Here is a 27,977-nt window from a genome sequence, read left to right on the forward strand (position 1 = left end):
TGATGATGAAGAAGAAGTACCAGCTTCTGATGTGGCTGCTCGAACGAGTACGTCACGTACACTAGTCGCCTCGAAGACGCCAGTTGAAGGAGAGGAAACTTCGCCTCCTCAACAAAACGTCGGCGCTGCTACTCCTCCTTCAAGCCCCCTTGTCCCTTCACCAAAAAGGGCAAGGATTGAGACAATCCCGGAGCCTACTCTCCAATTGAGTAGCTCCTCTAACCCTCTCTTGGATGATGTAAGTTTTTATTTTACTTGTCTCTTGTCTATATTTCCTCCGTTTGCTTCGTGTGCCCTCATGTTTTGCCCATATCGACATTTTCTTTATCTATCTTTCTTTAACAGACCTATGATGAAGGAGCTTTTTCGTATCGGTGCTCAATTCATTGGGTACCGTGATTATGCCAACAAAATTGAAGGTAATGCCTCGATCTGCTTCTTTTGCTCCCGCTTTCTTACTCCTTTGTTGTCGATACTTTTAATCGATTTCAACTTTCTTGGCGTAAAAACTGGCGGAAGTCAACGAGCGTGCCAATACACTTGCTCAAAAATTAGAGCAAAGTGAAGAGGCTCGTAAGAAGGCCGAGTCGGATGCTCGTTCAAGCTAGGCGAGAAGCTGACAAAGCCAAGGCCGATGCTGCTGGTGTCGAAGATCTTAGGAAGCGACTTCACGATGCCGAGACTTCGCTAAGCGAGCATATAACTGCACAATCTGCTCGTGAAGAAGCGATCCTTAAGCGTCTAAGGTCGCAAAATCGTCGCTTTGTCAGTAAGTATCTGAGCCACTTCATATCCTTTGGACTCTTTTTCCTGCACTCATTTGTTGATCGGAATTTTTTTTATTTTGACAGGTAAAACCTCTCAAGAATTTGAGCTTGAAGATCCCGACAATGATCCTCTTCTTGACGCCGTTTCGTTCCTTGAATTCCATGGGACAGAAGCACGCGAGGGCATTGATCAAGCTAGGGCAGGGCTGTCGCGACTCTTCCCCTACTTCTTCCCGAAGAAAGAGGAACCCGCAACTTTCCTTACTCTTGCCAAGTGCTTTAATCCACCAGAAGATCTTGGGCTGAAGATGCGCCAAGAAAATTTGAAGGTCGCTGTTGAAAGCACTGTTGCCTTGGTCGCTGATAGTCAACAAACTATCGACTGGGCGAAAGTGGGCGACACGGAACGGATAGAGCGAGACGAAATGGCGATCGTTGATCAAGGCGGCAAAGCCCAACACGAAGAAAATCCTGTCTTATTTCGGGATCAAGCCATCTTCGACTCCTAGTTCATCAAAGCCGGAGGTCTAGTTGAATGCCCCTTTGCTTTTTCCTTTTTAGTTTACCTCCTTCTTTTGGCACTGTCGCCATAGTGTTCTTGGCAATGACTGCTTCAGTGGGTCTCTAGAGGTCCTTCTTTTGTAATAGACATGTATATATTATGAGAATGAATGAAAATCTATCTTTTCCTCAACGATTGATGTCGAAATTTATTTTTTCAGTTAATTTTTGACAACTATACGTCAACTCCCGGTCCTTCCGAAGTTTTTCCTTCGTCTTCTTCGAAGAAAACCCCCGTCGTCGTTAAATTTGTTGAAGATTCTGTGAGTAAAGATTCGGCAGAAGATTTGGAAGAACTTCGACAACAGCTTCAATCCATGAAGAAGCAATCCCTTATGCTCATGGAACAGTCTCGAAAATCTTCTGAGAGGGAGAAAGCTGCGCTCCAACAAGCTCAAGATGCCATAACTGAAAAGGATGCCGCCGTTGCTGAAGCTGCTGCAGCTACATCCCGCGAAAATTTTATGCTTGAACTGTTGACAGATGCTAGCTTGGATATGGCAGGTATGCTTCATTTATCATTGTCGTGTTTTTTCCTTTTCCTCCTTGCTTGTCTCCTCGCTGCTTGCTGATTCTTTCGAAAAATAGGTTCTTTTTTGGATGCTGCTACTGAAGATGAGCGTGTCGAAGCTCGATCCAATGTACTTCTTCGGCTTGCCAAGAATCATGGTTCAAGTTTTTGGGGCACGCCTGAGCGAACTCGCCAAATTGTTAGGTTTCAGGATCGCGCACTCCAGGTTCGCGATTATCTCGACTTCTGTACTAGGACTCTGTCTCTGGTCTATGGCATTATGTTTCCTCGGAACAAGATGCCGGAGACTCTTCCCGCTTTAATGGACAAATTTCGGGATGCTCCTCGAATCCACGGCTTTGTGCGGGCCCAATTGGTTGCCGGCGCAAGATTTGCTATGATCATGATAAAGATCTGCTACCCGAAGTTAGACGTGGGGCGGATTGTTCCAAAGTGCTTGGCCAAGATGGCGAAGAGGAAGAAGAACTTCGGCAAGTATGATGATATTGTTACTCCTGTTGCCGAAGATATGATGGATGAACTTCTTCGGATGGACGCCGAATTCTTCGTGAAGGGCAGCTACGCTGAGCATAGCACTCGTGCTGTAAATAATGAGCGCTTGACAATAGACAACATACTGGGAAATCCCTGAAGACAAGCTGTTCCAATAATTGTATCTTGTGTATATATTTTTGTACTGTAAAGTCACTATGTTTTTATTTTCAACGCCAAGCCCCCGGGCGTTTTGATGGCAGTATTTTTGTTTTATAGTGCGAGGTTACCCAAGGCAAAATAAATACTGTATTATTTTTGTGGGTATGAGCCCCCGAGCTTTATGTTGACCGCTGTTTGTCGATATATTTTTATTTTGGCGAGGTATTTTATACCAAGGCTAGATATTGTCGCGAATTGTATTTTGTTGGCACCATATATATATATTGTATCTTTGTAGGGGGAAGCCCCCGAGTCTGTCGAAAAGATATATAATTCCACTATCTTTATTATATTGCAGCACCGCGAGCCCGCCTCATTAAAAACCTTTCCCGGCCCCACTCGGTGCCCCGAAAAGGAAAAGAGTGCGTCTGAAAACTCGCGGGCGTTTCAGTACATTGTATGTTTACAAAGGAGACTATATTTCGACATTTAGGCGTAAAAACGCCTGAGCTGCGCCACGTTCCAAGGATTTGGCTCGGCAATCCCCGTCTTCTTGTCTTTGATTCTGTATGCTCCTCCTTCGATTACTTCTGTGACGATGTAAGGTCCTAGCCATGGTGACTCAAGTTTTTCATGACTTTTTTGATTGAGTCGCAAAACCAGGTCACCAACTTGGAAGGATCTTGGCCGCAATCGTCGACTGTGGTAATTTTTCAGGTCCTGTTGATATTTGGCGACTCGTGACAGGACTTCGTCTCGAGCTTCATCAAGTGCGTCAACATCATCCTCCAAAGCTTTTCTCGAAGTTTCTTCATCATATTCTGTAACTCTTGGAGAATCATGCTCTATTTCTATCGGCAGGACTGCCTCAGCTCCATGGACTAGAAAGAACGGCGTCTCCTGTGTCGCCGTATTTGGTGTTGTTCGAATACTCCACAACACACTTGGCAGCTCCTCCGGCCAAGTATGCCGAGCTTTTTCCAATGGTCCTAACAGGCGCTTCTTGATACCATTGCAGATGATGCCATTGGCCTTCTCGACTTGACCGTTGGTCTGTGGATGTGCAACAGACGCAAAACTCAATTTGATGCCCACTTCTGCGCAATATGCCTTGAACTCCTTGGACGTAAAATTGCTGCCGTTGTCTGTGACAATGCTGTGAGGGACTCCAAATCTAAAGACGATGCTTTTCACGAACTTGATCGCCGACGCACCATCCGGTGAATTTATCGGTTTTGCTTCTATCCACTTAGTAAATTTGTCGACAGCAACAAGCATATACTCATATCCTCCTGGCGAAGCTTTGTGTAGTTTTCCCACCATGTCGAGACCCCATTGAGCAAAGGGCCAAGACAGTGGGATTGGCATAAGTTCTGCTGCCGGTGAGTGAGGTTTTGCCGCGAATCTTTGACACGCGTCGTAGGTTCGCACTATTTCCTTCGCGTCCTCGATTGCTGTTAGCCAATAAAATCCTGCTCTGAAGACTTTGGCCGCAATAGCTCGGCTGCTCGCGTGATGCCCGCATATTCCTTCGTGTACGTCTTTTAGGATGATCCTTCCTTCTTCGGGTGTGACACACCTCTGTAGCACACCCGAGATACTTCGTTTGTACAACTCCCCTTTTACTACAGTAAAAGCTTTTGATCGCCTAATTATTCGCCTTGCTTCAACTGGGTCGTCGGGTATTGTTTTCCTTAGGATGTATGATATATAGGCCTGCATCCATGGAATTTGCACCATCATGACTAGCTCCTGTTCCTCTTCTTCTTCTACTGAGTCTTTGGTGGTACTCGAAGATTTCTCTTCTTTCTCCTTCTTCTTTATTTTCGCTGGCTTTGTTGATCTCTCGCTTATTTCTTCCCAAAACACGCCTGGAGGGATCGCGAGACATTGTGACCCGATGTTTGCAAGAACATCGGCTTCGTCGTTACTCAGCCTGCTGATGTGGTTTACCTCGCATCCATCAAACAATTTTTCCAGCTCATTGTACACCTCCTTGTATGCTATCATACTTTCGTTGACTGCATCACATTGGTTCATAACTTGCTCGTGCCACCAATTGTGAGTCGCCGAAGATTTTCAATCGGGTTGCGCCGCAAGCCTTCGCCATCTTCATCCCGTGTATGAGAGCTTCATATTCTGCTTCGTTGTTAGACGTGTTTGGGAACGTCATCCGTAAAACATATTTCAACTTGTCGCCTTCAGGTGATACCAATATCACGCCTGCTCCAGCACCTTCCAACCTTTTGGACCCATCGAAGTTCATGGTCCAAGTTCTCGATAAATATGGAGGCCCCGTGTTTTGTAGCTCCATCCACTCTGCAATGAAATCTGGTAGAACCTGCGATTTTATTGCCTTTCTTTTTTCATACGTGATGTTCCGAGGGGAAAGTTCTATTCCCCAAAGGGAGACATGACCCGTAGCTTCTGGATTGTTCAATATGTTTGACAAAGGAGCTTCATTGACCACTATTATCGGGTGCGCCGAGAAATAGTGTCGCAGTTTTCTTGCTGTCGTGAATACTCCATACGCCAGTTTCTGATATTGCGGATACCGCTGTTTTGAGGGCGACAGTACTTCGCTGATGAAATATACTGGCCTCTGAACTCCATGGAGCTTTCCTTCTTCTTCTCTTTCAACTACTAGGGCCGTGCTGACCACCTGAGGTGTGGCTGCAATGTATAGGAGGAGAGGTTCTTTCTCTTTAGGCACCACCAAGATTGGTGGTGTCGAGATTGTACGTTTGAGATTTTCAAAAGCTCTGTCTGCTTCCTCGTTCCATTGAAATTTCTCCCCCTGTTTGATCAATGCATAGAACGGCAACGCCTTTTCTCCTAGCCTGGCGACGAATCTGCTTAAAGCTGCGACTCGCCCCATCAGCTGTTGTATTTCTTTCAACTTTGTTGGCTTTCTCATAGTGACGATGGCCTGTATTTTTTCGGGGTTAGCTTCAATCCCTCTTGCTGATACTAGGAACCCGAGAAGTCTCCTGCAGGAACTCCAAAAGAGCATTTTGTCGGGTTCAGCTTGAGGCAGAACTTGTCGAGGTTGTCGAAGGTTTCCTTCAAATCTTCGATCAGAGTCGACCCCTTCTTTGATGTTATCACGACATCGTTGATACGCGTAGATGCACACGTCCGTTGGGAACCCCAAGTGGAAGGTATGATGCGTATAGAAGCAAGTTTCCCTCAGTATGAAACCAAGGTTTAATCGAACCAGTAGGAGCCAAGAAGCACGTTGAAGGTTGATGGTCGCGAAATGTGATGCGGCGCAACACCAGGGATTCCGGCGCCAACTAGGAACCTGCACAACACAACCCAAGTACTTTGTCCCAACGAAACAAAGTGAGGTTGTCAATCTCACCGGCTTGCTGTAACAAAGGATTAAACGTATCGAGTGGAAGATGTTTGCAAAGAAAACAAGTAAAACAAGTAGATTGTATGCTATGGAAAGAATAGGACCGGGGTCCACAGTTCACTAGAGGTGTCTCTCCCATAAGATAAAAGCATGTTGGGTGAACAAATTACAGTCGGGCAATTGACAAATAGAGAAAGGCATAATAATGCATATACATGACATGGTAAATATAGTGAGATTTAATTGGGCATTACGACAAAGTACATAGACCGCCATCCAACTGCATCTATGCCTAAAAAGTCCACCTTCGAGGTTATCGTCCGAACCCCTCCGGTATTAAGTTGCAAAGCAACAGACAATTGCATTAAGTATTGTGCGTAATGTAATCAACAACTACATCCTTAGACATAGCATCAATGTTTTATCCCTAGTGGCAACAACACATCACAACCTTAGAACTTTCATCACATCGTCCCGGTATCAATGAAGGCATGAACCCACTATCGAGCATAATTACTCCCTCTTGGAGTTAAGAGTAAAAACTTGGCCGGAGCCTCTACTAATAACGGAGAGCATGCAAGATCATAAACAACACATGAACAATAGATTGATAATCACCATAATCATAGTACTCTCTATCCATCGGATCCCGACAAACACAACATATAGAATTACATATAGATGATCTTGATCATGTTAGGCAGCTCACAAGATCTAACAATGAAGCACAACAAGGAGAAGACGACCATCTAGCTACTGCTATGGACCCATGGTCCAGGGGTGAACTACTCACTCATCACTCCGGAGGCGATCATGGCGATGAAGAGTCCTCCGGGAGATGAATCCCTCTCCGGCAGGGGTGCCGGAGGCGATCTCCGGAATCCCCCGAGATGGGATTCGCGGCGGCGGCGTCTCCGTAAGGTTTTCCGTATCGTGGCTCTCGGCACGCGGGGTTTCGCGACGGGAGCTTTAAGTAGGCGGAAGGTCAACGCGAGGGGCCACACGAGGGCCCAGGGGGCAGGGCCGCGCGGCCAAGACCTAGGCCGCGCCGGCCACCCCCCTGGCTGCCTCGTGGCCCCACTTCGTTAGGTCTTCGGTCTTCTGGAAGCTTCGTGCAAAAATAGGACCCTGGGCGAAAGTTTCGTCCAATTCCGAGAATATTTCTTACTAGGATTTCTGAAACCAAAAACAGCGAGAAAACAAGAATCGGCTCTTCGGCATCTTGTTAATAGGTTAGTTCCAGAAAATGCATAAATATGACATATAATGTGCATAAAACATGTAGGTATCATCAATAAAGTAGCATGGAACATAAGAAATTATCGATACGTTGGAGACGTATCAGCATCCCCAAGCTTAGTTCTGCTCGTCCCGAGCAGGTAAAACGATAACAAAGATAATTTCTGAAGTGACATGCCATCATAATCTTGATCATACTATTTGTAAACATATGTGATGAATGCAGCGATCAAAGCAAAGGTAATGACATGAGTAAACAACTGAATCATATAGCAAAGACTTTTCATGAATAGTACTTCAAGACAAGCATCAATAAGTCTTGCATAAGAGTTAACTCATAAAGCAATAAATCAAAGTAAAGGTGTTGAAGCAACACATAAGAAGATTAAGTTTCAGCGGTTGCTTTCAACTTGTAACATGTATATCTCATGGATATTGTCAACATAAAGTAATATAACAAGTGCAATATGCAAGTATGTAGGAATCAATGCACAGTTCACACAAGTGTTTGCTTCTTAAGGTGGAAGGAGATAGGTAAACCGACTCAACAATAAAAGTAAAAGAATGGTCCTTCGCAGAGGAAAGCATCGATTGCTGTATTTGTGCTAGAGCTTTTATTTTGAAAACATGAAACAATTTTGTCAACGGTAGTAATAAAGCATATGAGTTATGAAAATTATATCTTACAAGTTGCAAGCCTCACGCATAGTATACTAATAGTGCCCGCACCTCGTCCTACTTAACTTGGACTACCGGATCTTTGCATGCCATGTTTCAACCAAGTGTCACAAAGGGGTACCTCCATGCCGCCCGTACAAAGGTCCAAGGAGAATGCTCGCATTTCGGATTTCTCGCTTTTGATTATTCTCAACTTAGACATCCATACCGGGACAACATGGACAACGAGATAATGGACTCCTCTTTAATGCATAAGCATGTAGCAAAGTTATTATTCTCATATGAGATTGAGGATATATGTCCAAAACTGAAACTTCCACCATGATTCATGGCTTTAGTTAGCGGCCCAATGTTCTTCTCTAACAATTTTGCATGCTCCAACCACTAAAATGATAGACCTTCGGACAAGACGGACATGCATAGCAACTCACATGATATTCAACAATAGTTGATGGCGTTCCCGTAAACATGGTTATCGCACAACAAGCAACTTAATAAAATATAAAGTGCATAAGTACATATTCAATACTACGATAGTTTTTAAGGCTATTTTGTCCCATGAGCTATATATTGCAAAGGTGAATGATGGAATTTTAAAGGTAGCACTCAAGCAATTTACTTTGGAATGGCGGAGAAATACCATGTAGTAGGTAGGTATGGTGGACACAAATGGCATAGTGGTTGGCTCAAGGATTTTGGATGCATGAGAAGTATTCCCTCTCGATACAAGGTTTAGGCTAGCAAGGTTATTTGAAGCAAACTCAAGGATGAACAAGTGCAGCAAGACTCACATAAAAGACATATTGTAAACATTATAAGACTCTACACTCGTCTTCCTTGTTGTTCAAAACTCAATACTAGATATTATCTAGACCTTAGAGAAACCAAATATGCAAATCAAATTTTAGCAAGCTCTATGTATTTCTTCATTAATGGGTGCAAAGCATATGATGCAAGAGCTTAAACATGAGCACAACAATTGCCAAGTATCACATTATCCAAGACATTTTTAGAATTACTACATGTAGCATTTTCCAATTCCAACCATATAACAAATTAACGAAGAAGAAACTTCGCCTTGAACATTATGAGTAAAGCCTAAGGACACATGTGTCCATATGCAACAGCGGAGCGTGTCTCTCTCCCACAAAGTGAATGCTAGGATCCATCTTATTCAAACAAAAACAAAAACAAAAACAAACCGACGCTCCGAGTAAAGAACACCAGATGTGACTGAATAAAAATATAGTTTCAGGGGAGGAACTCGATGATGTTGTCGATGAAGAAGGGGATGCCTTGGGCATCCCCAAGCTTAGACGCTTGAGTCTTCTTAAAATATGCAGGGATGAACCACGGGGGCATCCCCAAGCTTAGAGCTTTCACTCCTCTTGATCTTAGTATATCATTCTCCTCTCTTGACCCTTGAAAACTTCCTTCACACCAAACTTCAAGCAAACTCATTAGAGGGTTAGTGCATCATTAATAATTCACACATTCAGAGGTGACACAATCATTCTTTTCACTTCTGGACATTGCATAATGCTACTGGACATTAATGGATCAAAGAAATAAATCCAACATAGCAAAAGAGGCAATGCGAAATAAAAGGCAGAATCTGTCAAAAACAGAACAGTCCGTAAAGACGAATTTATAAATGGCACCAGACTTACTCAAATGGAAAAACTCAAAACTAATGAAAGTTGCGTATATATCTGAGGATCACGCTCGTAAATTGGCAGATTTTTTCGAATTTTCTACAGAGAATTATGCCCAGATTCGTGACAGACAGCAATGCTGTTTCTGCGCAGCAATCCCAAATATAACATCAACTTTGACATAGAAACTTTACTTGGCACAAAAACATGATAAGGAGAGGTTGCTACAGTAGTAAACAACTTCCAAGACTCAAATATAAAATAAAGTGCTGTAGTAAAAACATGGGTTATCTCCCAAGAAGTGCTTTCTTTATAGCCATTAAGATGGGCTCAGTAATTTTAATGATGTTCTCATGAAAATAGAACATGGAGCAAAGGGAGCATCAAGAAGCAAATTCAAAACACATTTAAGCCTAATCCACTTCCTATGAAAAGGAATCTTGTACACAAATAAATTCATGAAGAACAAAGTGGCAAGCATAGAAAAGCAACACAAGCGCAATTTCAAGATTCTCAACATAAAGAGGGGAAACTTAATATTATTAAGATGCATATAACCATGTTTCCCTCTCTCATAATAACTTTCAGTAGCATCATGAACAAACTCAACAATATAACTATCACATAAAGCATTCTTGTCATGAGCTACATGCATAAAATTATTACCCTCCACATAAGCATAATCAATTTTATTAGTTGTAGTGGGAGCAAATTCAATAAAATAGCTATCATAATTATTCTCATCACCATAATCATCATATGTAGGAGGCATATTCTCCTCAATAGTAGGTGGACTGAAAGTATCATATTCATCATTGCAAACATCATATATAGGAGGTAAAGTATCATCCAAGTAAATTTTCTCCTCCATGCTTGGGGGACTAAAAATGTCACAACCAGCTTCCCCAAGCTTAGAATTTTCCATAGCATTAGCAACAATGGTGTTCAAAGCACTCATAGTAATAACATTGCCATTAGCATACATATAAAGTTCCATAGGTTTTTTAATTTTCTCTTCAAACACATCATGTCCTAATTCAAGATAAAGTTCATAAAGATCTCTAATTTTTTTGTTGTTTTCCATTAAGCCTAACTAGTGAAACATAAAAACAAGTGCAAGACTAGACATGATAACAAAATAAATTAAATGCAAGTAACTAATTTTTTTGTGTTTTTGATATAAAGCAAACAAGACAGAAAATAAAATAAAGTAAAGCAAGACAAAAACAAAGTAAAGAGATTGAGAAGTGGAGACTCCCCTTGCAGCGTGTCTTGATCTCCCCGGCAACGGCGCCAGAAATTTAGTTGCTGGCGTGTAGTTGACGTGGGAGTTAGAAATCTTTGTGGTGTAGCCTTTCTTCAGTTCCCCGGCAACGGCGCCAGAAATTTAGCTTGATACGCGTAGATGCACACGTCCGTTGGGAACCCCAAGTGGAAGGTATGATGCGTATAGAAGCAAGTTTCCCTCAGTATGAAACCAAGGTTTAATCGAACCAGTAGGGAGCCAAGAAGCACGTTGAAGGTTGATGGTCGCGAAATGTGATGCGGCGCAACACCGGGATTCCGGCGCCAACTAGGAACCTGCACAACACAACCCAAGTACTTTGTCCCAACGAAACAGGTGAGGTTGTCAATCTCACCGGCTTGCTCGTAACAAAGGATTAAACGTATCGAGTGGAAGATGTTTGCAAAGAAAACAGTAAAACAAGTAGATTGTATGCTATGGAAAGAATAGGACCGGGGTCCACAGTTCACTAGAGGTGTCTCTCCCATAAGATAAAAGCATGTTGGGTGAACAAATTACAGTCGGGCAATTGACAAATAGAGAAAGGCATAATAATGCATATACATGACATGGTAAATATAGTGAGATTTAATTGGGCATTACGACAAAGTACATAGACCGCCATCCAACCGCATCTATGCCTAAAAAGTCCACCTTCAGGTTATCGTCCGAACCCCCTCCAGTATTAAGTTGCAAAGCAAACGTACAATTGCATTAAGTATTGTGCGTAATGTAATCAACAACTACATCCTTAGACATAGCATCAATGTTTTATCCCTAGTGGCAACAACGACATCACAACCTTAGAACTTTCCGTCACCTGTCCCAGGTATCAATGAAGGCATGAACCCACTATCGAGCATAATTACTCCCTCTTGGAGTTAAGAGTAAAAACTTGGCCGAGCCTCTACTAATAACGGAGAGCATGCAAGATCATAAACAACACATGAACAATAGATTGATAATCACCATAATCATAGTACTCTCTATCCATCGGATCCCGACAAACACAACATATAGAATTACATATAGATGATCTTGATCATGTTAGGCAGCTCACAAGATCTAACAATGAAGCACAACAAGGAGAAGACGACCATCTAGCTACTCGCTATGGACCCATGGTCCAGGGGTGAACTACTCACTCATCACTCCGGAGGCGATCATGGCGATGAAGAGTCCTCCGGGAGATGAATCCCTCTCCGACGAGGTGCCGGAGGCGATCTCCGGAATCCCCCGAGATGGGATTCGCGGCGGCGGCGTCTCCGTAAGGTTTTCCGTATCGTGGCTCTCGGTACTGGGGGTTTCGCGACGGGAGCTTTAAGTAGGCGGAAGGTCAACGCGAGGGGCCACACGAGGGGCCCAGGGGGCAGGGCCGCGCGGCCAAGACCTAGGCCGCGCCGGCCACCCCCCTGGCTGCCTCGTGGCCCCACTTCGTTAGGTCTTCGGTCTTCTGGAAGCTTCGTGCAAAAATAGGACCCCGGGCGAAAGTTTCGTCCAATTCCGAGAATATTTCTTTACTAGGATTTCGAAACCAAAAACAGCAGAAAACAGCAATCGGCTCTTCGGCATCTTGTTAATAGGTTAGTTCCAGAAAATGCATAAATATGACATATAATGTGCATAAAACATGTAGGTATCATCAATAAAGTAGCATGGAACATAAGAAATTATCGATACGTTGGAGACGTATCAATCGTCAATGTAGACTTGCACATTTTTTCCAATCTTTGTTGCTAGGAACTTCTGCATCATCCGCTGATATGTTGCTGCCGCGTTTTTCAAACCAAAGGGCATTGTTTTGTAGCAAAACACGCCGTAAGGTGTTATGAACGCTGTCTTGGCTTCATCTTCTTCTTTTAATCTGATCTGGTTATAACCAGAGTACGCGTCCAAAAAGGAAAGACGTTCGCATCCTGCCGTGGAGTCGATGATTTGATCGATCCTTGGGAGGGGAAAGTGATCCTTAGGACAATGTTTATTGACACACGTAAAGTCGACACACATGCGAAGGACTTTTGTGTGTTTCTTCGGCACCATCACTGGGTTAGCTACCCACGTGGCTTCTGTAGATATTTCTTTAATAAAACCAGCATCTTTGAGTCGATCTATTTCTGATAACATAGCTTTGCGGTTGGGTTCCGAAAAATGCCGCAAAGGTTGCTTGATTGGTCTCGCGAGAGGATCCAAATTGAGGTGGTGCTCGGCAAGTTCCCTGGGTACTCCTGGCATGTCAGCTGGACACCATGCCAAGATTTTCCAGTGCTCACGGAGGAACTCGACGAGCGCGCTTTCCTATGCGATATCCATGTTTGTTGCAATGGATGTCGTTTTCTTTGGGTCTGTCGGGTGGATCTCGTACCTCTTTGAATCCTTGGTTGTGTTAAAAGTTGACTCCTTAGAAGACCTCCCTACTTCTGGCAGCACATCATAATCAGTGAACCTTGGCGCCATATATTCTGCTTGCATCCCGAAAGTTTCTGACAGTCGATGAAAATCCTTGTCGCATTTATCAGATAACGCGAAACTTCCTTTGATTGTGATAGGTCCCTTGGGCCCGGGCAACCTCCACAACAGGTACGTATAGTGTGGCACTGCCATGAACCTGGCATACGCTGGTCGTCCCAACAGAGCGTGATATTGTGACGGGAAATCCACAACTTCGAACTCCAAATTCTCTATCCTGTAATTTTCTCGGGTTCCAAACTGAACGTCGAGATTGATCTTGCCCAGCGGATAACTTGGCTTCTCTGGTGTGATCCCATGGAAACGTGTGTCAGTTGGTTTTAAGTTTGCCAGAGATATGTTCATCTTCCTCAATGTATCTGCATACATAAGGTTTAAGCTGCTGCCGCCATCTATGAAAACTCTCGACACGTCGAAACCATCAATTACTGCGGGTAAGATGAGTGCCGATTGTCCTGGTCGAGGAACTTGCTGCGGATGGTCCGCGATTGTAAAGCCAATGTCTTGCCCTGACCAATTTAAGTATTCAACTGTTGGTGGAGGCATCTTCTCTGCCATGAACACTTGTCGTGCGATTACCTTCTGTGCCCTGTTGGATGGCCTGGCTTTCTGAATCATCGAGACCGCGCCGTTAGAATTAGGATCAACATATGGAGGTGGGTGTGGTGCTGCCGCTATTCTGAGCTGGTGCCGATTTTCGTCCGTGATTGCGGGAGGAGGTGGGAGGTGGATCTCGCTCCTTGGCCCCTGGGGGTTTCTGTTCATGGCTTGGGCATTTGCAATTCCCGCGGCTCACAACATTGCCTGAAAATTTCGGCAGTCTTTCTGGAGATGTCCCGACCGCCTCTTTCCGTTGTTGTCGAGATAAAAGTGCATTTGACACGGGCCGTTCATCATCTCCTCGGGGGACACGTAAGGTCTTTGAAACCTTGGTCCACTATTTTGCCTGTTGCCGCGAGAATCACCTCTATTGTCGCCTTGTTGCTCATTACTCCTTTGATAGTCATCTCGACTATTCCCTCCAGGATTTCCCCGAAAGCCAGCCGATATATGGCCAGGAGCGTCGTTGTTGTAGAACTGGCGAGAAAATCGCCTTCTATTTTGATAATTTCGACCACGATCCTCTTCTGGCGATCTGTGTCGCTTGTTGTATATTGCGTCTTCTCCATCTGCCCACTTATTAGCTATCTCCATTAGTGCTGATATGGTCTTAGGGTTAGTTCTCCCTAAGTCCTCGATGAAATCTCCTCGCCGAATTCCTGCCACGAACGCATCTATTGCTCTCTCGTCAGATATATCCTCTGCCGAGTTTTTTATAATGTTCCACCGCTGTATATATTTTCTCATCGACTCATCATGTTTCTGTCGACACGCCCTCAATTCTTCCAATGACGCAGGTTTCTTGCAGGTGGATCGAAAATTTCTCACGAAGATATCCTCGAAATTATCCCAGCTGTCGATGGAGCCTGGGGGAAATTTCTTTATCCAAGATCTTGCGGCACCACTCAAGTGAACTTGGATACTTTGCATAGCTGTTGCTCTCGGTTCCTCCTACCGCCTTCACCATCTCGAGATAATCCACGAGCCAATCCTCGGGATCCTGCAGGCCGTCGAATTTCTTGAAATTCTCGGGTAACTTGAACCCTTTTGGGACACGAGTCTTTCGAACTCTTCTCGTAAAGCATGGGAGTCCACACATATCTTTGTCGGCAACTTCTGGTGAGTGCTGACGTTCCCTTCTTTCTTGTCGCGCTCTATCCACCCTCACTTGAACTGCTGTGTCTCTTGCTCCACTTGTTCTCGGTGGATCTTGAACCGTTGTAGTGGGTCGTGGACTATTTTGCCTAGGATTTCCTTCGGGAGGCGTGGCTGCAAATGCTGTTCCCATAACTCCTACTCCAGCCATTGCCATATTGAACAATGGTTCTCTCGGGTCCCCAGGAGGTGCTCTGGACGCGAGGATGTAAGCTTGCGTTGCCATGTAACCTGCTTCTGGCGTTTTCGGGATGATATTTCCCCTTGTATCAATCGTCATGAAAGACATGTCGAGATTTTGAATTATGTTTCCCCTCTCTTCTTCAGGTATATTTTGCAGCCGAGATCTCGATCTCCTTCGAGCCTCTCTATGGCTATCTGCCGAAGTTTCTGATTGTCGACTGAGCTCTGCTCGACGCCTGCTGGACTCGGAAGCTGCCTCTTTTCTCCTATTCAAGGATGCTGTCTGTTTTTCCAACTCTCTACTTATCCGAGCAAGTCTATATTGATACGCTTGTAGTTCTTGTACAGTAGCAGTGGTGGTCATTGGTTCTGAACCATCCATGGCTCTTGCAGCTCTATCCCACGCTGCTTGCGGTAGTTGGACTTTTGCGCGAGTTGAAGACCCAGCATATTTAGTGCCTAAGCCTTTTCTGAGATCAGCGGGATCGATGTATGGATTTCCCAAATCATCGAAAGCCTCTGACGTTTCTGGTTCTGATCGGCCTGCCTCTTCTATCGCATAGATCTGATGGTATTTTGCGTATTGATTTTTGTCAGGATTGGTGACACCATCATATAGATTGGTGAAGACCTTTCCAATGGCTGCAGACTTGTCGATGAAGTTGAAGCTGTCGATGCTGTCGGAATCGCTGCTTATAAAGGAGTCCGCAGACGACTCGAAAGATGTGTCACTGAAGATCTTGGCGAGCTTTTCGTTTGCCTTGGTGTCGACGAAGCGTGGCGACGAAAACTCCTCGTCACTCGACGAAAAGTTAGAATCGACCGCTAAAAATTCCGGCGAGATCGGAATTTCGAGACGGTAGGATCCTTCTTTGTTGACGCCAAATCGGAATTCTCCGAACGTCATGACGATGGGCTCCTCCAGATAGGCACATGCATCCATACGGGAGGGCGGGTGAGGAATAAAGTCGACTAGATGAGTTTTTTCCTGTTTACCTCGATCCATCGCATTGCTAGCCACCGACGAACTCGACGATTCTGGACGTGCCATCGAGATCAGCTCCTTGCAACCTCTAATCCCCACAGACGGCGCCAATTGACAAAGGATTAATTTGTCAATGCCTACAGATTGTAGACTAGGGTTTTGCTAGAAGTAGAGGGCAAGTAGATCTCGAAGGTTTCAGCAGAAAAGTGCTCGACGATTACGAAAGCTAGGGTTCTGTTGACAATAGATTCGATCCTTGCTTCGTCCCTCGACTCCCCCTTATATAGAGGGTGGAGTCGAGGGTTTCGTAATTCACAAGTTACAGAGTTCGGGAGGGTTTCGTACCCAACCCGTAAGATTACAAATCTCTATCTTTCCTAATACAAACTATCTTTCCTTAACACTAAATGGGCTTCCAAGTCTTCTTATTCTTCGAGTCCTAGACCTTTAGTAAACCCCGGGTACCATCTTTGGCAGGCCCATTGGGGATGCCTATGTCACCGAGGCACTTCTCCCCCGCCTTGCAGCCCTACACCTCCACCATGTCATGTCGTGCGCCGGCAGGCATGACGCTCTGCCGCGGATCGCTGGAGCAGAACTGACCAGGGGCCGGCGGTAGTAGGTGTCGAAGTCGGAAATACGTCGAACCTCCTGTCGGCTGCTATCATGGATTCGATCCGGCGAAGCAGTTGGCCATTAGCTGCTTCCGCTGCTCACAGGAGCCCTCTCTATCTCTCCGATAACAACACGATTCCTTTGTATATGCGCAGTTGTGAAATCAATTTTACCAACAAATCTGGCCAATGTAGTTACAGTCTGGCCGAAGCAATGGGATGGAGCTTGCTTTTTGCTGGTGCAGATCACTGTCTTAATGAAAGCAGCTGCAACTAGTCTACGTAAGTTGTGATCACATCTTGTGTCTATTTGGGTTTAGATCTTTGTGAAGTAACATAAGTAATGTTGCTTTCTTTGTCATAGAATTAGGCATCCATTTGTTTGCGGCAAGCTATTTTTTGTGCGTTATATAGTGATGATGAACTTAGTGGTTTTGGAGCAGGCCAGAGGTTGCTTCATGTGGTTTATATCACCGTCAACGACGATATGAATCGGGGAAAGTTAATTGCAAGTGACCGAGGTTCCAATCTATTCATCTATTCTCTACTTTCGAAGTTTAAATTTGTTCATATATATCCAATCTATCATATACTTCGCTATGAACTAGGCCATCATGGAGCAGCAGAAGAAAGCGGGGTCACCATCTGAATGAAGCACTACCGCGATCTGAATGAAGCATTGTGACCATCCGAAGGAAGCATGCCAAAATTGACCATTGGCATTTGAAGGAAGCAAGACCACCAAACGAATGAAGTACAGTAACCATCGGCCGGAAGCAGTACAGAATCAACCGATGGTGTCTGAAGGAAGCACGACCGACCATCATCGGAAGGAAGCATTGCCATCATCGTCCGGTGGCATCTGTGTTTTCCTAGATGGCCCAAAGCCTCACACTATGGCATGTTTTGTTTTATAGAAACAATCATGAAGCAAGAATGACACAAGTAGCATACGGACGAAAATTGTTTTCACTGATCTTCTAAAATTTGCTCCATCGAGAGCAACGACATTTTGTAATTGGAAAGCATACAAGAAGAAAGTAGCACAATTAGTGGAGGCATTTGTCATTACCTATCTTGTATAAAAAGTGTGATTTCAGACTCAAATGGTTTGCCCATGCCGCAAATTTTACATTCAATGGTAGCAAATAGTTATATCTTTTGAAGCAACGTTCCCTATTCTTATGAAGCATGCCACATAATGGCAGTGAAAATATTTTCATTGCCAACGAAAAAGATTCATATTAGCATGTTGGAAGCACGTGTCTGCTTAATGGAAGCAATACCATGCTACTGTGGAAACATGATTTTTTTTAGCATGCGACCCAACTATTGTTATACCACAAAAAAGTCGTTACAATTATCTAAAATAACAAGATTTGTTTCCTGATAAAATCTAGAATTAGTTTCCAAAAATAAAAATAAATTCATATCAGAGTAGTTAATTCCGGAATCCACTTAATTAGGATTAATTAGTTACCTAGAAAATGACTTTCTAATTTTGCAAGGATGAAATTAGGGAAGCATTAAATAAGGAAGCATGCCATTGGTGCCTTTAGTACACGCGTAGGTTGCTACTTCAAATCAGACGGTCTAGCTCAAACAAATCGAACAGCATAGCAAGGGTCCAATGGTAGGCTCTAATCAGGATCCGATTTCTAGCGCTTCCCGAAATAGGGAGTTACTATTGACCACGATGCAGGGCGTTCCGTTTGAACGCGCCATATTTGGAGCCCCATTAAAAGGGTTTTTTCTCTACAATTTAATTTTATACTAAAACATGTCTATTGTAATAAAATAGTTTTACGTATCTCGAAATAGATATTCATATGTGCCTATATAAATATTATATGTATCTAAATAAATATTCACGAGTTAAAAAACAAAAAAGAAAATCAGACGAAAATGAACAATAAGAAAACCACTAGGCACTCGCCAGTGGCAAGACGAGACTAAATGACCCACACCCGTTACGCGTGAGGTGAGTGAAGCTATGACAGGGTCACAAAAGGTAACCAATAGGGAATTACTGTCTATTGGCTGAAGATAATTGTTGCGTCCATGATGAATCATACAACTAATAATAAGGTGGTTGAGAGGCAAAATTGTTGTGTTAATATTAGAGGTGGACCCATGCTAGCGCAACTCGGGCGTCAATCTACAACCAAAACTCATAGGGATGACAAGGCTTAACCTGTATAGCCCATCATGGGTGTTAGTCGATTCTTTGTCAGCCCCGGGTTATTAGTAAATTATACTCTCCGTTCTAAAATAGGTGTCGTAACTTTATCTAGATTTGGACATATCTACAACTAAAATGTGTAGGTACATCCATATCTAGATAAAGTTGCGACACTTATTTTAGAACGAAGGTAGTACATCTATGGGGTCTTAGTAATTAGCTAATAAAATTCTAGTCCAAGGCAATGCTATTCTTACTTTATGCCAATAAACATGAATGCTTGCAAAATATTGAAGGTGCACGTTAGTGAAAACAGTGTTATCCCCTTTGCATTCAACTAACTACCTCTCTTACTCCATCTATGTCAAATGTAGCGTATATTAGTTATAGTCGAAGTCCAACTTCATCAACTTTGACCAAGTGTAGTATGTAGAGAAAAATATTTACATCCACAATACCAAATACGTACATCAATACAAAAATATGCAAAACAATATCCGCACGTACAATTCCAAATAAATACTTTTATACCATCATGAAGTATACTTTTGTATTGTTGTAGCTTTATTTTTTTGATATTGTAGATGTGGATATTTTTTCCCTATATGCTTAGCCAAATATTATGGTGTTTGACTTCAACAGTTTCTGGTAGTAGGAGCATTTTTGTCGCTTGATCCGGAAGATGATGGAATATTACTTTTCAACAAAAAAAAAAGATGATGGAATATTACTCGTTTTTGAACATGGGCTCAAGTGTGCGTGATTTTGTACAATTGTATACTTCAGGAAATTCCCCACCAGATTACGGTAGTACAAAATGTACCTTAGTAACAAATAAAAATTTCCAAAAAAAATCCACAACATGAGAGACATAAAAATAGAGAAGTTTTTCTTTTTTTCCTTTTCGGACCTTTTTTGAGTCGATTAGTGTTTGGCTTTGTCTATAAAGTGAGACGAAAGTCAAATTTTCTAGAGACAGAGAGGGAGAAAGAGAGAGGTAGTTGGTTGAATGGAGGGGGAGGAGACTGGGAAGGTCTTCCCTGTTTAAATTCAGAATGTCAAAGCACACCACCATCATATCATTCAGAGGACAAGGAGCAACCACCAGCACTTATCTGTTCTGTCCCTCCCTCCCACCCTCCTCATGAACAAGGGCCCAATCTGCTCCGGCTCGTCGGCGAAAACTAGGTATTTCTCCACCGGTCTCTAAGTTCTCTCGGGTAGTTACAGTCTGCTCCCTTGCTTGCTTCATACATGACATCTCTGTGACTGTTCTGTTCATAGTATGTCCCTGCCTAAAAGGTACCTAGCAAAAATCCCTGTGGAGTTCTCTAACAAAGTCTACAAGTGCACTTGAACGGATCGATCTGTCCCATAGGTCATAGGTTACGTGGATGCATATACTTTTTGTGTCACTGATCCACTCTTCTGTAGTGAGGCGATCATCCGGGAGATGGCCAACGTTGCAGCGCCGGAATTGTTGGCGGCGTCGGCAGCGAAGAAGGGAAGGTAAAGCTACTGGCCTGCCTTAGTATAGAAGTCACTTGAGCCTTTAATTTGCAATCTTGCTTGCATTTGTTGGCGAGCTGGCGGACACAAGGGCAAACTTTTCCTTATCATCCTGGATAGTCATATGAGATCTCACATCCATGGTGTCTAGAAGATGTAGATGGTGCTGCCGCCTTCGCGGCATGTGATCTTGTAGATTCCAGCAAGCAAGCAAGCGATAGTGTTGCCAGAGTATTAGCTAGCAAGAATCTTCCCGTTCAATCATTGGCTTTCCAGCGTTGACTCCCCAACCCAATACATGTGCAACCACTATGCCATGATCAGATCCCGGTCTCCTTTGATTTAAAGGATATGAAAAGTATAGAAATAAGAAAGGCATAGGATTAGAATAACATGTCTACTCGAATTCTATAGGAAGACGAAGTGTGTTTGATTGTAGCAAAGAAATTTTTTCATGAGGTATGAGCCAATGCTTTTTTTCTACGGTATAAAAATTACACTACAAGATTCCTACGTATATGATATGTTCCTATGAATCAAAGAACATGTATAGAAAATTTTTCCATAGGAATCAAATCCTACACAATTCCTATGCAAATCCTATGAATCAAAGGAGCCCGTAATCTCGAGAGTGTTTTTTAGGCGTGTATGCTACATAGCGTGCACGAAATCCGAAAACTCATCGGTGCACACCAGAAGTTTTTTTTAAATTTTTTTGAAAAACTCATATTCCAGTCTCCAAAGTTCTGCAAATAAATATATAGCTAGATATATATACATCTATATTGTGCGTCAGAAATTTAGTTGAAAATACACTGCCTTTTGGAAATACAAAAAAGAAGAAAATACTCGTATATAACATTTACATACAGATTTTTTTTTACAACCAAAACATTACGATTTTTCTACCGAAACTTCACGGATATTTTGACAAAATCAAACTCGATTGTTTCAAAGTAAAGTTTCACCAAGTTTCGAAAGCCGACTTTCAAAAATTATCAAAGTATATTCAGTATTGCCTTTTTTGTAGCTATCTTTTACTAGGGATGAAAATATTCAAACATATTTCGAATAAAATTTTAGTTTGAAAGCTATAGACTTTTAAGTTTACAACTAAAGTATGGAATGAGATAGAAAGTAACCTGACACATATCTGAAGAAATGGGAGAGAGGTCTGCTAGTTTGTATTGGTACCTCTGTTCACAACCCTGCGTGTGTCACCATCAAACGGCTGTGTGCATCCTGGTTATGCAGAGGCTGAATGTAATTGCTTCCCAAAAGTAATAAAGCATCTTTTATCGAAAAAAACATGTGTCACCATCACTGAGAATGTTTTTCAGTTTTGACCAGTGCTCTTGACCTCCTGTCGAATGGATATGTTTTTTATAGACTGCTCCCTCATCCGAATACCATCATTGACAAAACTGTCGGTGACGTATCAGATGTGCATACAGCACACATAAGCACCACAGACACCTGTAACTAAGGAAGATCAAAAGTTAAATCCACGAATCTTGACAAATCGCAATTCTTTAGACGAACAACATATCTTCCGACTTTCACTCTGCTGGGTTCGTTGCCACTTCCGAATACTGACAGACGGAGGACATTTGTTTTTTGTGCAGACTCGAAGGGAAGATTGCGCTTGTAACAGGAGGAGCAGGTGGGCTCGGGAAGGCCACGGCCCACGAGTTCATCCAGGAGGGCGCGTCCGTAGTCATCGCGGACGTGAACTCCGCTCTGGGCGTCCAGACGGCCCAGGAGCTGGGCCCGCAAGCCCATTTCGTCCACTGCGACGTCACGGTCGAGGACAGCGTCGCCGGGGCCGTGGACGCCGCCGTCGCAAGGCACGGCCGGCTGGACGTCATGTTCAACAACGCCGGCATCGTCGGCGCGCTGTCCGGCACGTCGGAGATGGCCAGCCTTGACCTGGGCGAGTTCGACGACCGTGTGATGGCCGTGAACGTGCGTGGCACCCTGGCGGGGATCAAGCACGCGACGCGCGTGATGGTGCCGGCGGGCCGCGGCTCCATCCTCTGCATGGCGAGCATCAGCGGCATCCTCGGCGGCCTCGGAAGCTACCCCTACGCGGTGTCCAAGCTCGCCGTCGCCGGGCTCGTCAAGACCTCTGCCGCCGAGCTGTCGCGCCACGGCGTCCGGATCAACTGCATATCGCCGCACGCCGTGCCGACGCCGATGGTGGTGGAGCAGTTCTCGCAGATATTCCGTGGCGCGGATGAAGCGCAGCTGGCCGCTATCATCAGGGGGCTCGGTGAGCTCAAGGGCGCGACGTGCGAGGAGGTGGATGTGGCGAGGGCGGCCGTGTACCTCGCGTCCGATGATGCCAAGTACGTGTCCGGCCAGAACCTGGTGGTGGACGGCGGGTTCACCACCTACAAGTACATGAACCTGCCGCCCCGCAAGCCACAGGACATAAGCGAGTGATTGATTGGCCGCGGTTGATATTGCTTGCGTTTGTGCTCGTGTCGGTGGGTTTGTACAAAGCTGCATACACGAAATAAACCAACATGAAATTTTTTTGTTTTTGTTGAGCAATCGGCACGACCAATGCATTTTCATATACTCCTAGGAAATAGAAAACCATACAAGCACGAGAGGCTTGTTTCTGAATGGAACATGCCAAAACCAAGCAAACCATACAAGCACTAAGCTCGCTCGCGTGGACGGGGCTTGCCTGCGCCGCGTTTTTGCTCCCATCGGTGCGCCCAGCTACGTGGCAAGCATCGAAAGACCTCCCCACGCGGCTGCTTTTTTCTCTCTAAAAAAAACAAAACTATCCGCGTAATACGAAGCGATACGAGCGGCGACCGGTCGTACTCGTACAACACTACTTCCTCTTCCCCATGTGAACTCGGAGCTGATTCAGCTGAACCACAGAGAGTGGGCGGAGAGGAAGAAGCCGGTGTGATGCCCTCCGTCGCCCCCGTTCCTTCGGGCCGGCCCCCTTCCTCTCCCTCGCGAACTACAACTCCTCCGGCCAGCGGCGGAAGGGAAGCTGGTCGCCTCTCGAGTTTGCTAGGCCGGACCTGCAGGAGGTGAATCCCGGATGGCTGCTTGGACCGACTCGAGAGCGGAAGCTACGCCCGCGGTGCCGCCCGCCCCGAAGAGCGCCGCCAGGAAGGACTGCCTCCGGTGGGCGGACTTCTTGCGCTCGCCCCCGCAGGGCTCGTCGTTCGGGGCGCGGGTGGAGGGCCGGACCTGCGGCGTGCTGAAGAAGAGGAGCTCGGTGTTGTAGCTGCACCTGGCTCGTGCGCGGTTGCCCGTTCCTGCCGGCGGCGGATCCTGGCTGGTGGAGTCACTCGTACTAGCTCCTAGCTGGAGGCGGCAGACCTGCAGGCGCCTGGAGGAGTCGTCGCGCTGATGCGTCTGTTCGTCCACAGGGGAGCTGCTTCGCCGACAGTTCTGCAATTCGTCAACTCGTCTACATCTACAAACGACACAAAATACAGAGGTAAAAGTCCTTTCTTCCTCTGTTGCTCTCGTGAGCTTGATCTGTCGCTTGTTGCATCTTTGCAAATACATACCGTTTTATAACTATTAGAAAATCAGAATAAGCTATTGATTGAAGACGAGTTGTGAACATAGTTGCTAATTTCATTGATATGCATAGGCTGGTTCAATTTTGCTTCGATACAAGAGATAAAACTCTAGACAACATATTGACTAATTTGGCTTCAATTGATCGAAGAAGGCTTGCTGTTGTCGTGCCATCATAGTAGAACTAGAGGGCCCAATGGTTTGTTGGTCTGAGTAAATCGGAGTTGAGTTCTGTTGTAAGAAGGCATGATTTTGTTGCGCCATCATAGTAGAAGCAGAAGTCCCAATTGTTTGTTGCTGTGCGTAAATCGGAGTTGAGTTGTTCTGTTGTAAATATATGTCCATCTGATTTGTGGGATGATCCTGTGGAAAAGTAGCAAATTTCAATGCCATTAAATTTTGAAAATGATAAAAACATACACTGTAGAATGCTATTACCATTAGTGTATTGTATGGTTGAAATCCTGTCAACATTCTTTGGTCGTGTGGTGACATGGAGATGGCAGTACCAAGCGAAGCATTTAGAAATGGGTTGTACTGTAATTGGTATGCACCCATTTGATTTGTCATAAACTCCAAATGACCCTATAAAACGTGTACATAAATGTTAGAAAAATCATATTGTGTATGTGAAACAAGTGAGAAAGTTATATACCGTTGAGCTGGTTTGAGGTTGTAGCTGTACAATAGGATTTGTGCTTTTCTTCTTCTTTCCCGTTGCTTTCTCGAAGCCACCAACGGGTCTTCTTGATCCTCGGACAGCCTTCTCCTTCACCTTGACACCTACTGGTTGTCCAAGCCCCTCATTGTGTTTTGAAATTCTTTCAATATTGATGTTCAATCCTGCAACTATAAAGATAAATGTGAGTCCTTAGTTTCACAATCTTATTGACAAATTAGCACTATATTACATACCTTCTGAAGTAGAGGACTTGCCCAAATCTGGATCAGTTCTAATTTTTAAGCTTTTCTCCACATCTAGTGCTAATTGCTCTGCGCAATTAGCAGCCTGGTCGTATGATTCATCAGACTCAGCAGCACGGGCAGCTATTCTCGTAAATATTTTGCACAACTCCTTGTAGCGATTAGACATTCTTGCTTTTGGGTCCTCATGATGCTCGCGATTGCTTGTTATGTTCAAAACTTTGGCACCAATTGTCCATCTTTTCAAAATATATTCTTCTGGGATGTGCTTGATATTATTAATATCAAGTACCTTTAAGCAATGCGAGCAAAGAATCCCTGCAAATTCAAACTTCTTGCAACTGCAATTGATCTTTTCTTCTTCTGGAAAAAATGTAACGACATGAACACGTTGTGTGCCATGAAAATTAACTTTGTAAACCTTATGTTGTGTGTCACTATCATCACAAATGAATGTGTCATAGTTCAGAGTCCTTAGCACTTGTTCCTGAAACATCTTAAATATTGCAGGAGTATATGTAGTTGCGGCTTGCCTTAACATGTAGCTAGCTTCTGTCTTCATCTTGGGAGTAGTTTGTGTCGCTTTGAAGTCACACCTCACCTCTTCAAACCTTTTATCCGCAAGTAGCCTTTCAAAATGATGGAAGAAAGTGACCATGTCATATTTAATACTAATGTATCTCTTCAGTTCATTGTTCATACTTTCACTTCTTTGGGTAGTGCTCATGTGGGCAGAGAAGGTATTTCTGCCATACACTAATGCCCAATGCTCTCTTTTCTCGAACCACCTTTGGAGCCACTCATTTTCATGTAGTCCATACTTGTCAAGCATTCTATTCCACGCACTTATAAATTCATCTTCTTCCTCTATGTCATAGATGCAATGTTGGAAATCAGCATTGAACTTCTTATAGTCTGGAACAACTCCAGCAAGGTGCTTGCAAGCATTTTGATTCATATGCCACACACAAAGTCTATGGATAGACATGGCTAGGACTATACTGATTGCCTTGGCCATTGCTGCATCTTCATCAGTTATAATTGTCCGTGGATGTTTACCAGACATAGCTTTTAAAAAAGTTCTAAAAAGCCAGCCAAAACTTTCAGCGGTTTCATCATAGAGAAGGGCAGCACCAAAGACAACAGTTTTCTTGTGATTATTCACTCCAACAATCAAACCAAAAGGGCGTCCATCATCTAGTTTCCTGTAAGTGGTGTCAAAGCATATAACATCGCCAAACATGGCATAATCTGATACCATTCTGGAGTCAGCCCAGAAAATGTTAGTGACCAAATCATCCGCATCTACTTGAATTGAATAAAAAAACTTGACATCTTCTGCCACCTTCTTCTCCATGTATTCTAATACTCCCCCAGTGTCACCTTGTTTTGCTTGTAATGTTCTTTTTGTATACAGACGATTTTTCATGTCTTCACGTGTAAAGCCAAGGTTCCCCCCGCATGCTTGTTTGGCCATAAGATCAATAGTTGCTTTATTTGAAATTCCTACAGACTTTGCGACCTCCGCAGATGCTATTTGTGCTTCGGTTACTCTCCTATGAGATCTCAAGTATTGGGCCATGTCGCCCGTTGCAAGGATGTGATTATGTTTCTCCTCAAATTCATACACATGATAAAGTCCGTTCCTGAGAGTTATCTTCATGTGTGCATCACAACCACAACGTGATTCAGGCCTACTATATTTGAATGTATCTTCTCTTTTATCTTCAGCACGGGATCCTAGTAATTAATAAAGTTATTGTCGTAGTTCATCTAAAATTGATTATACTCCAAACAAATTAATAAAGTTATTGTCGTAGTTCATACCTTGCCGAGAACAGAAGAAAGTCCTTTGTTGTATTGTATTAGTGTTCTTCACTTTGTGCTTACTGCCTCTCCGAACGCTGAAACCCGCACTTTCAGCATACTGGTTATAAAAGGAATAAGCTTCCTCTTCGGACAAAAAATTCATGCCAACCTTTGGTAACCTTTTATTATTGCTGGCTTCGGTTTCCTGCAGATGTGTCCAATTTAGTTAATACACTTACGTTTATAAATGAGGTTAACTATATAGTTCAATTTGTGTATATGTCAATTTGTGTATAAATGAGGCTAACTATATAGTACATGCTTCCTGTGATATAAAAGAGTTCACAAGTCACCTGATCAAATTCACTACTATCCGTTATAAGATTCTTATTTATATGTTTTAATGCAGAGATAAGATATCAACATAGCATCAGCTGTTGGTCGTATAAGCAATGCGGGAGCAATTGGCTGAACGTGGAGTGGAGATTGCATCACCAGGTTCGTGTAGGATTCTAGTGAAAGAAAAATATGAAAGATATTATTTACTATTCTTACCTTTTGTGCTTCTGATCCAGCAGCATTATCATGGTTCCCAACACCAACTTGTGGAGAAGCCATCGGTGGAGAACAAAATTCTTCGCTTTACCTGTCAGATCGTGGACCTTCTTCAGATCGTGGACCTTCTTCAGATCGTGCCTATAGATAGCGGCAAGATGGACTCGTCAAAAGTTGGGGATTTTCTGGCAATTCCATTTACAGAGCGGAGCTTCTACCTGTCATCCGGCGCTGCCGATTTTCCCTGGGAGCTTCAATTAGATAGCCTCAGAGGTGGCCATTTTTTCCCCTCCGTTCTTGTTTGCATTACTGGGGGATTATTAGATTTTGGCGGGTAGCCATATGTTTTCTGGACGCCTTGGCGCGAAGGAGATAATTTCCCTCCAATTCTGTCATCTGTTTTAACTGCAGGCTTGTATTACGGGAGGATTAGTACCCGTCCGTGTATGAGACGATCGTGTCCGGTATTTTTGGTGGATTGCTTTTTCTGTTTTGTTTTGACGTAAGTGAAGGGAGACGTGCGTGGGAGGGGGAGGTCCTTGGATGCTTGCCACGTAGCTGGGCGCACCGATGGGAGCAGAAACGCGGCTCGCGTTGCATATTGTCCTCTTTGGCAATCATTGCCACCGTGATAAACGTGAGCCTACGACCCATGAAGATCCGATGATTACTTTCTTTCCAAACGTTCCATACGATGTAGAGAAGGCGTCCCCTTCATCGGCTTCCCCT

General features: G+C 44.0%; 1 protein-coding gene and 1 pseudogene across 1 annotated transcript; one reads left to right on the forward strand and one right to left on the reverse strand.

Moving 5' to 3' along the window:
• The first annotated feature begins 19,976 nt into the window (after positions 1 to 19,976).
• Positions 19,977 to 22,885, forward strand: LOC124659846 (zerumbone synthase-like). The gene is made up of 3 exons (XM_047197668.1): positions 19,977 to 20,081; positions 20,328 to 20,402; positions 22,028 to 22,885. The coding sequence occupies exons 1-3, from the start codon at positions 20,038 to 20,040 to the stop codon at positions 22,845 to 22,847; spliced, it is 939 nt and encodes a 312-aa protein (XP_047053624.1). The 5' UTR covers positions 19,977 to 20,037; the 3' UTR covers positions 22,848 to 22,885.
• A 1,111-nt stretch (positions 22,886 to 23,996) lies between these two features.
• On the reverse strand, positions 23,997 to 27,311 carry LOC124662624 (annotated as a pseudogene).
• Positions 27,312 to 27,977: the final 666 nt, after the last annotated feature.

Source organism: Lolium rigidum, chromosome 6 (assembly GCF_022539505.1).
Source record: "Lolium rigidum isolate FL_2022 chromosome 6, APGP_CSIRO_Lrig_0.1, whole genome shotgun sequence".
NCBI lineage: Eukaryota > Viridiplantae > Streptophyta > Magnoliopsida > Poales > Poaceae > Lolium > Lolium rigidum.

Excerpts from the sequence above, each read along its gene's own strand:
- LOC124659846 (XM_047197668.1), top strand. The coding sequence starts at position 20,038 with ATGAACAAGGGCCCAATCTGCTCCGGCTCGTCGGCGAAAACTAG. Across the intron at positions 20,082-20,327 it reads GGCTCGTCGGCGAAAACTAG|TGAGGCGATCATCCGGGAGA; the intron begins GTATTTCTCCAC and ends ACTCTTCTGTAG. Across the intron at positions 20,403-22,027 it reads TCGGCAGCGAAGAAGGGAAG|ACTCGAAGGGAAGATTGCGC; the intron begins GTAAAGCTACTG and ends TTTTTTGTGCAG.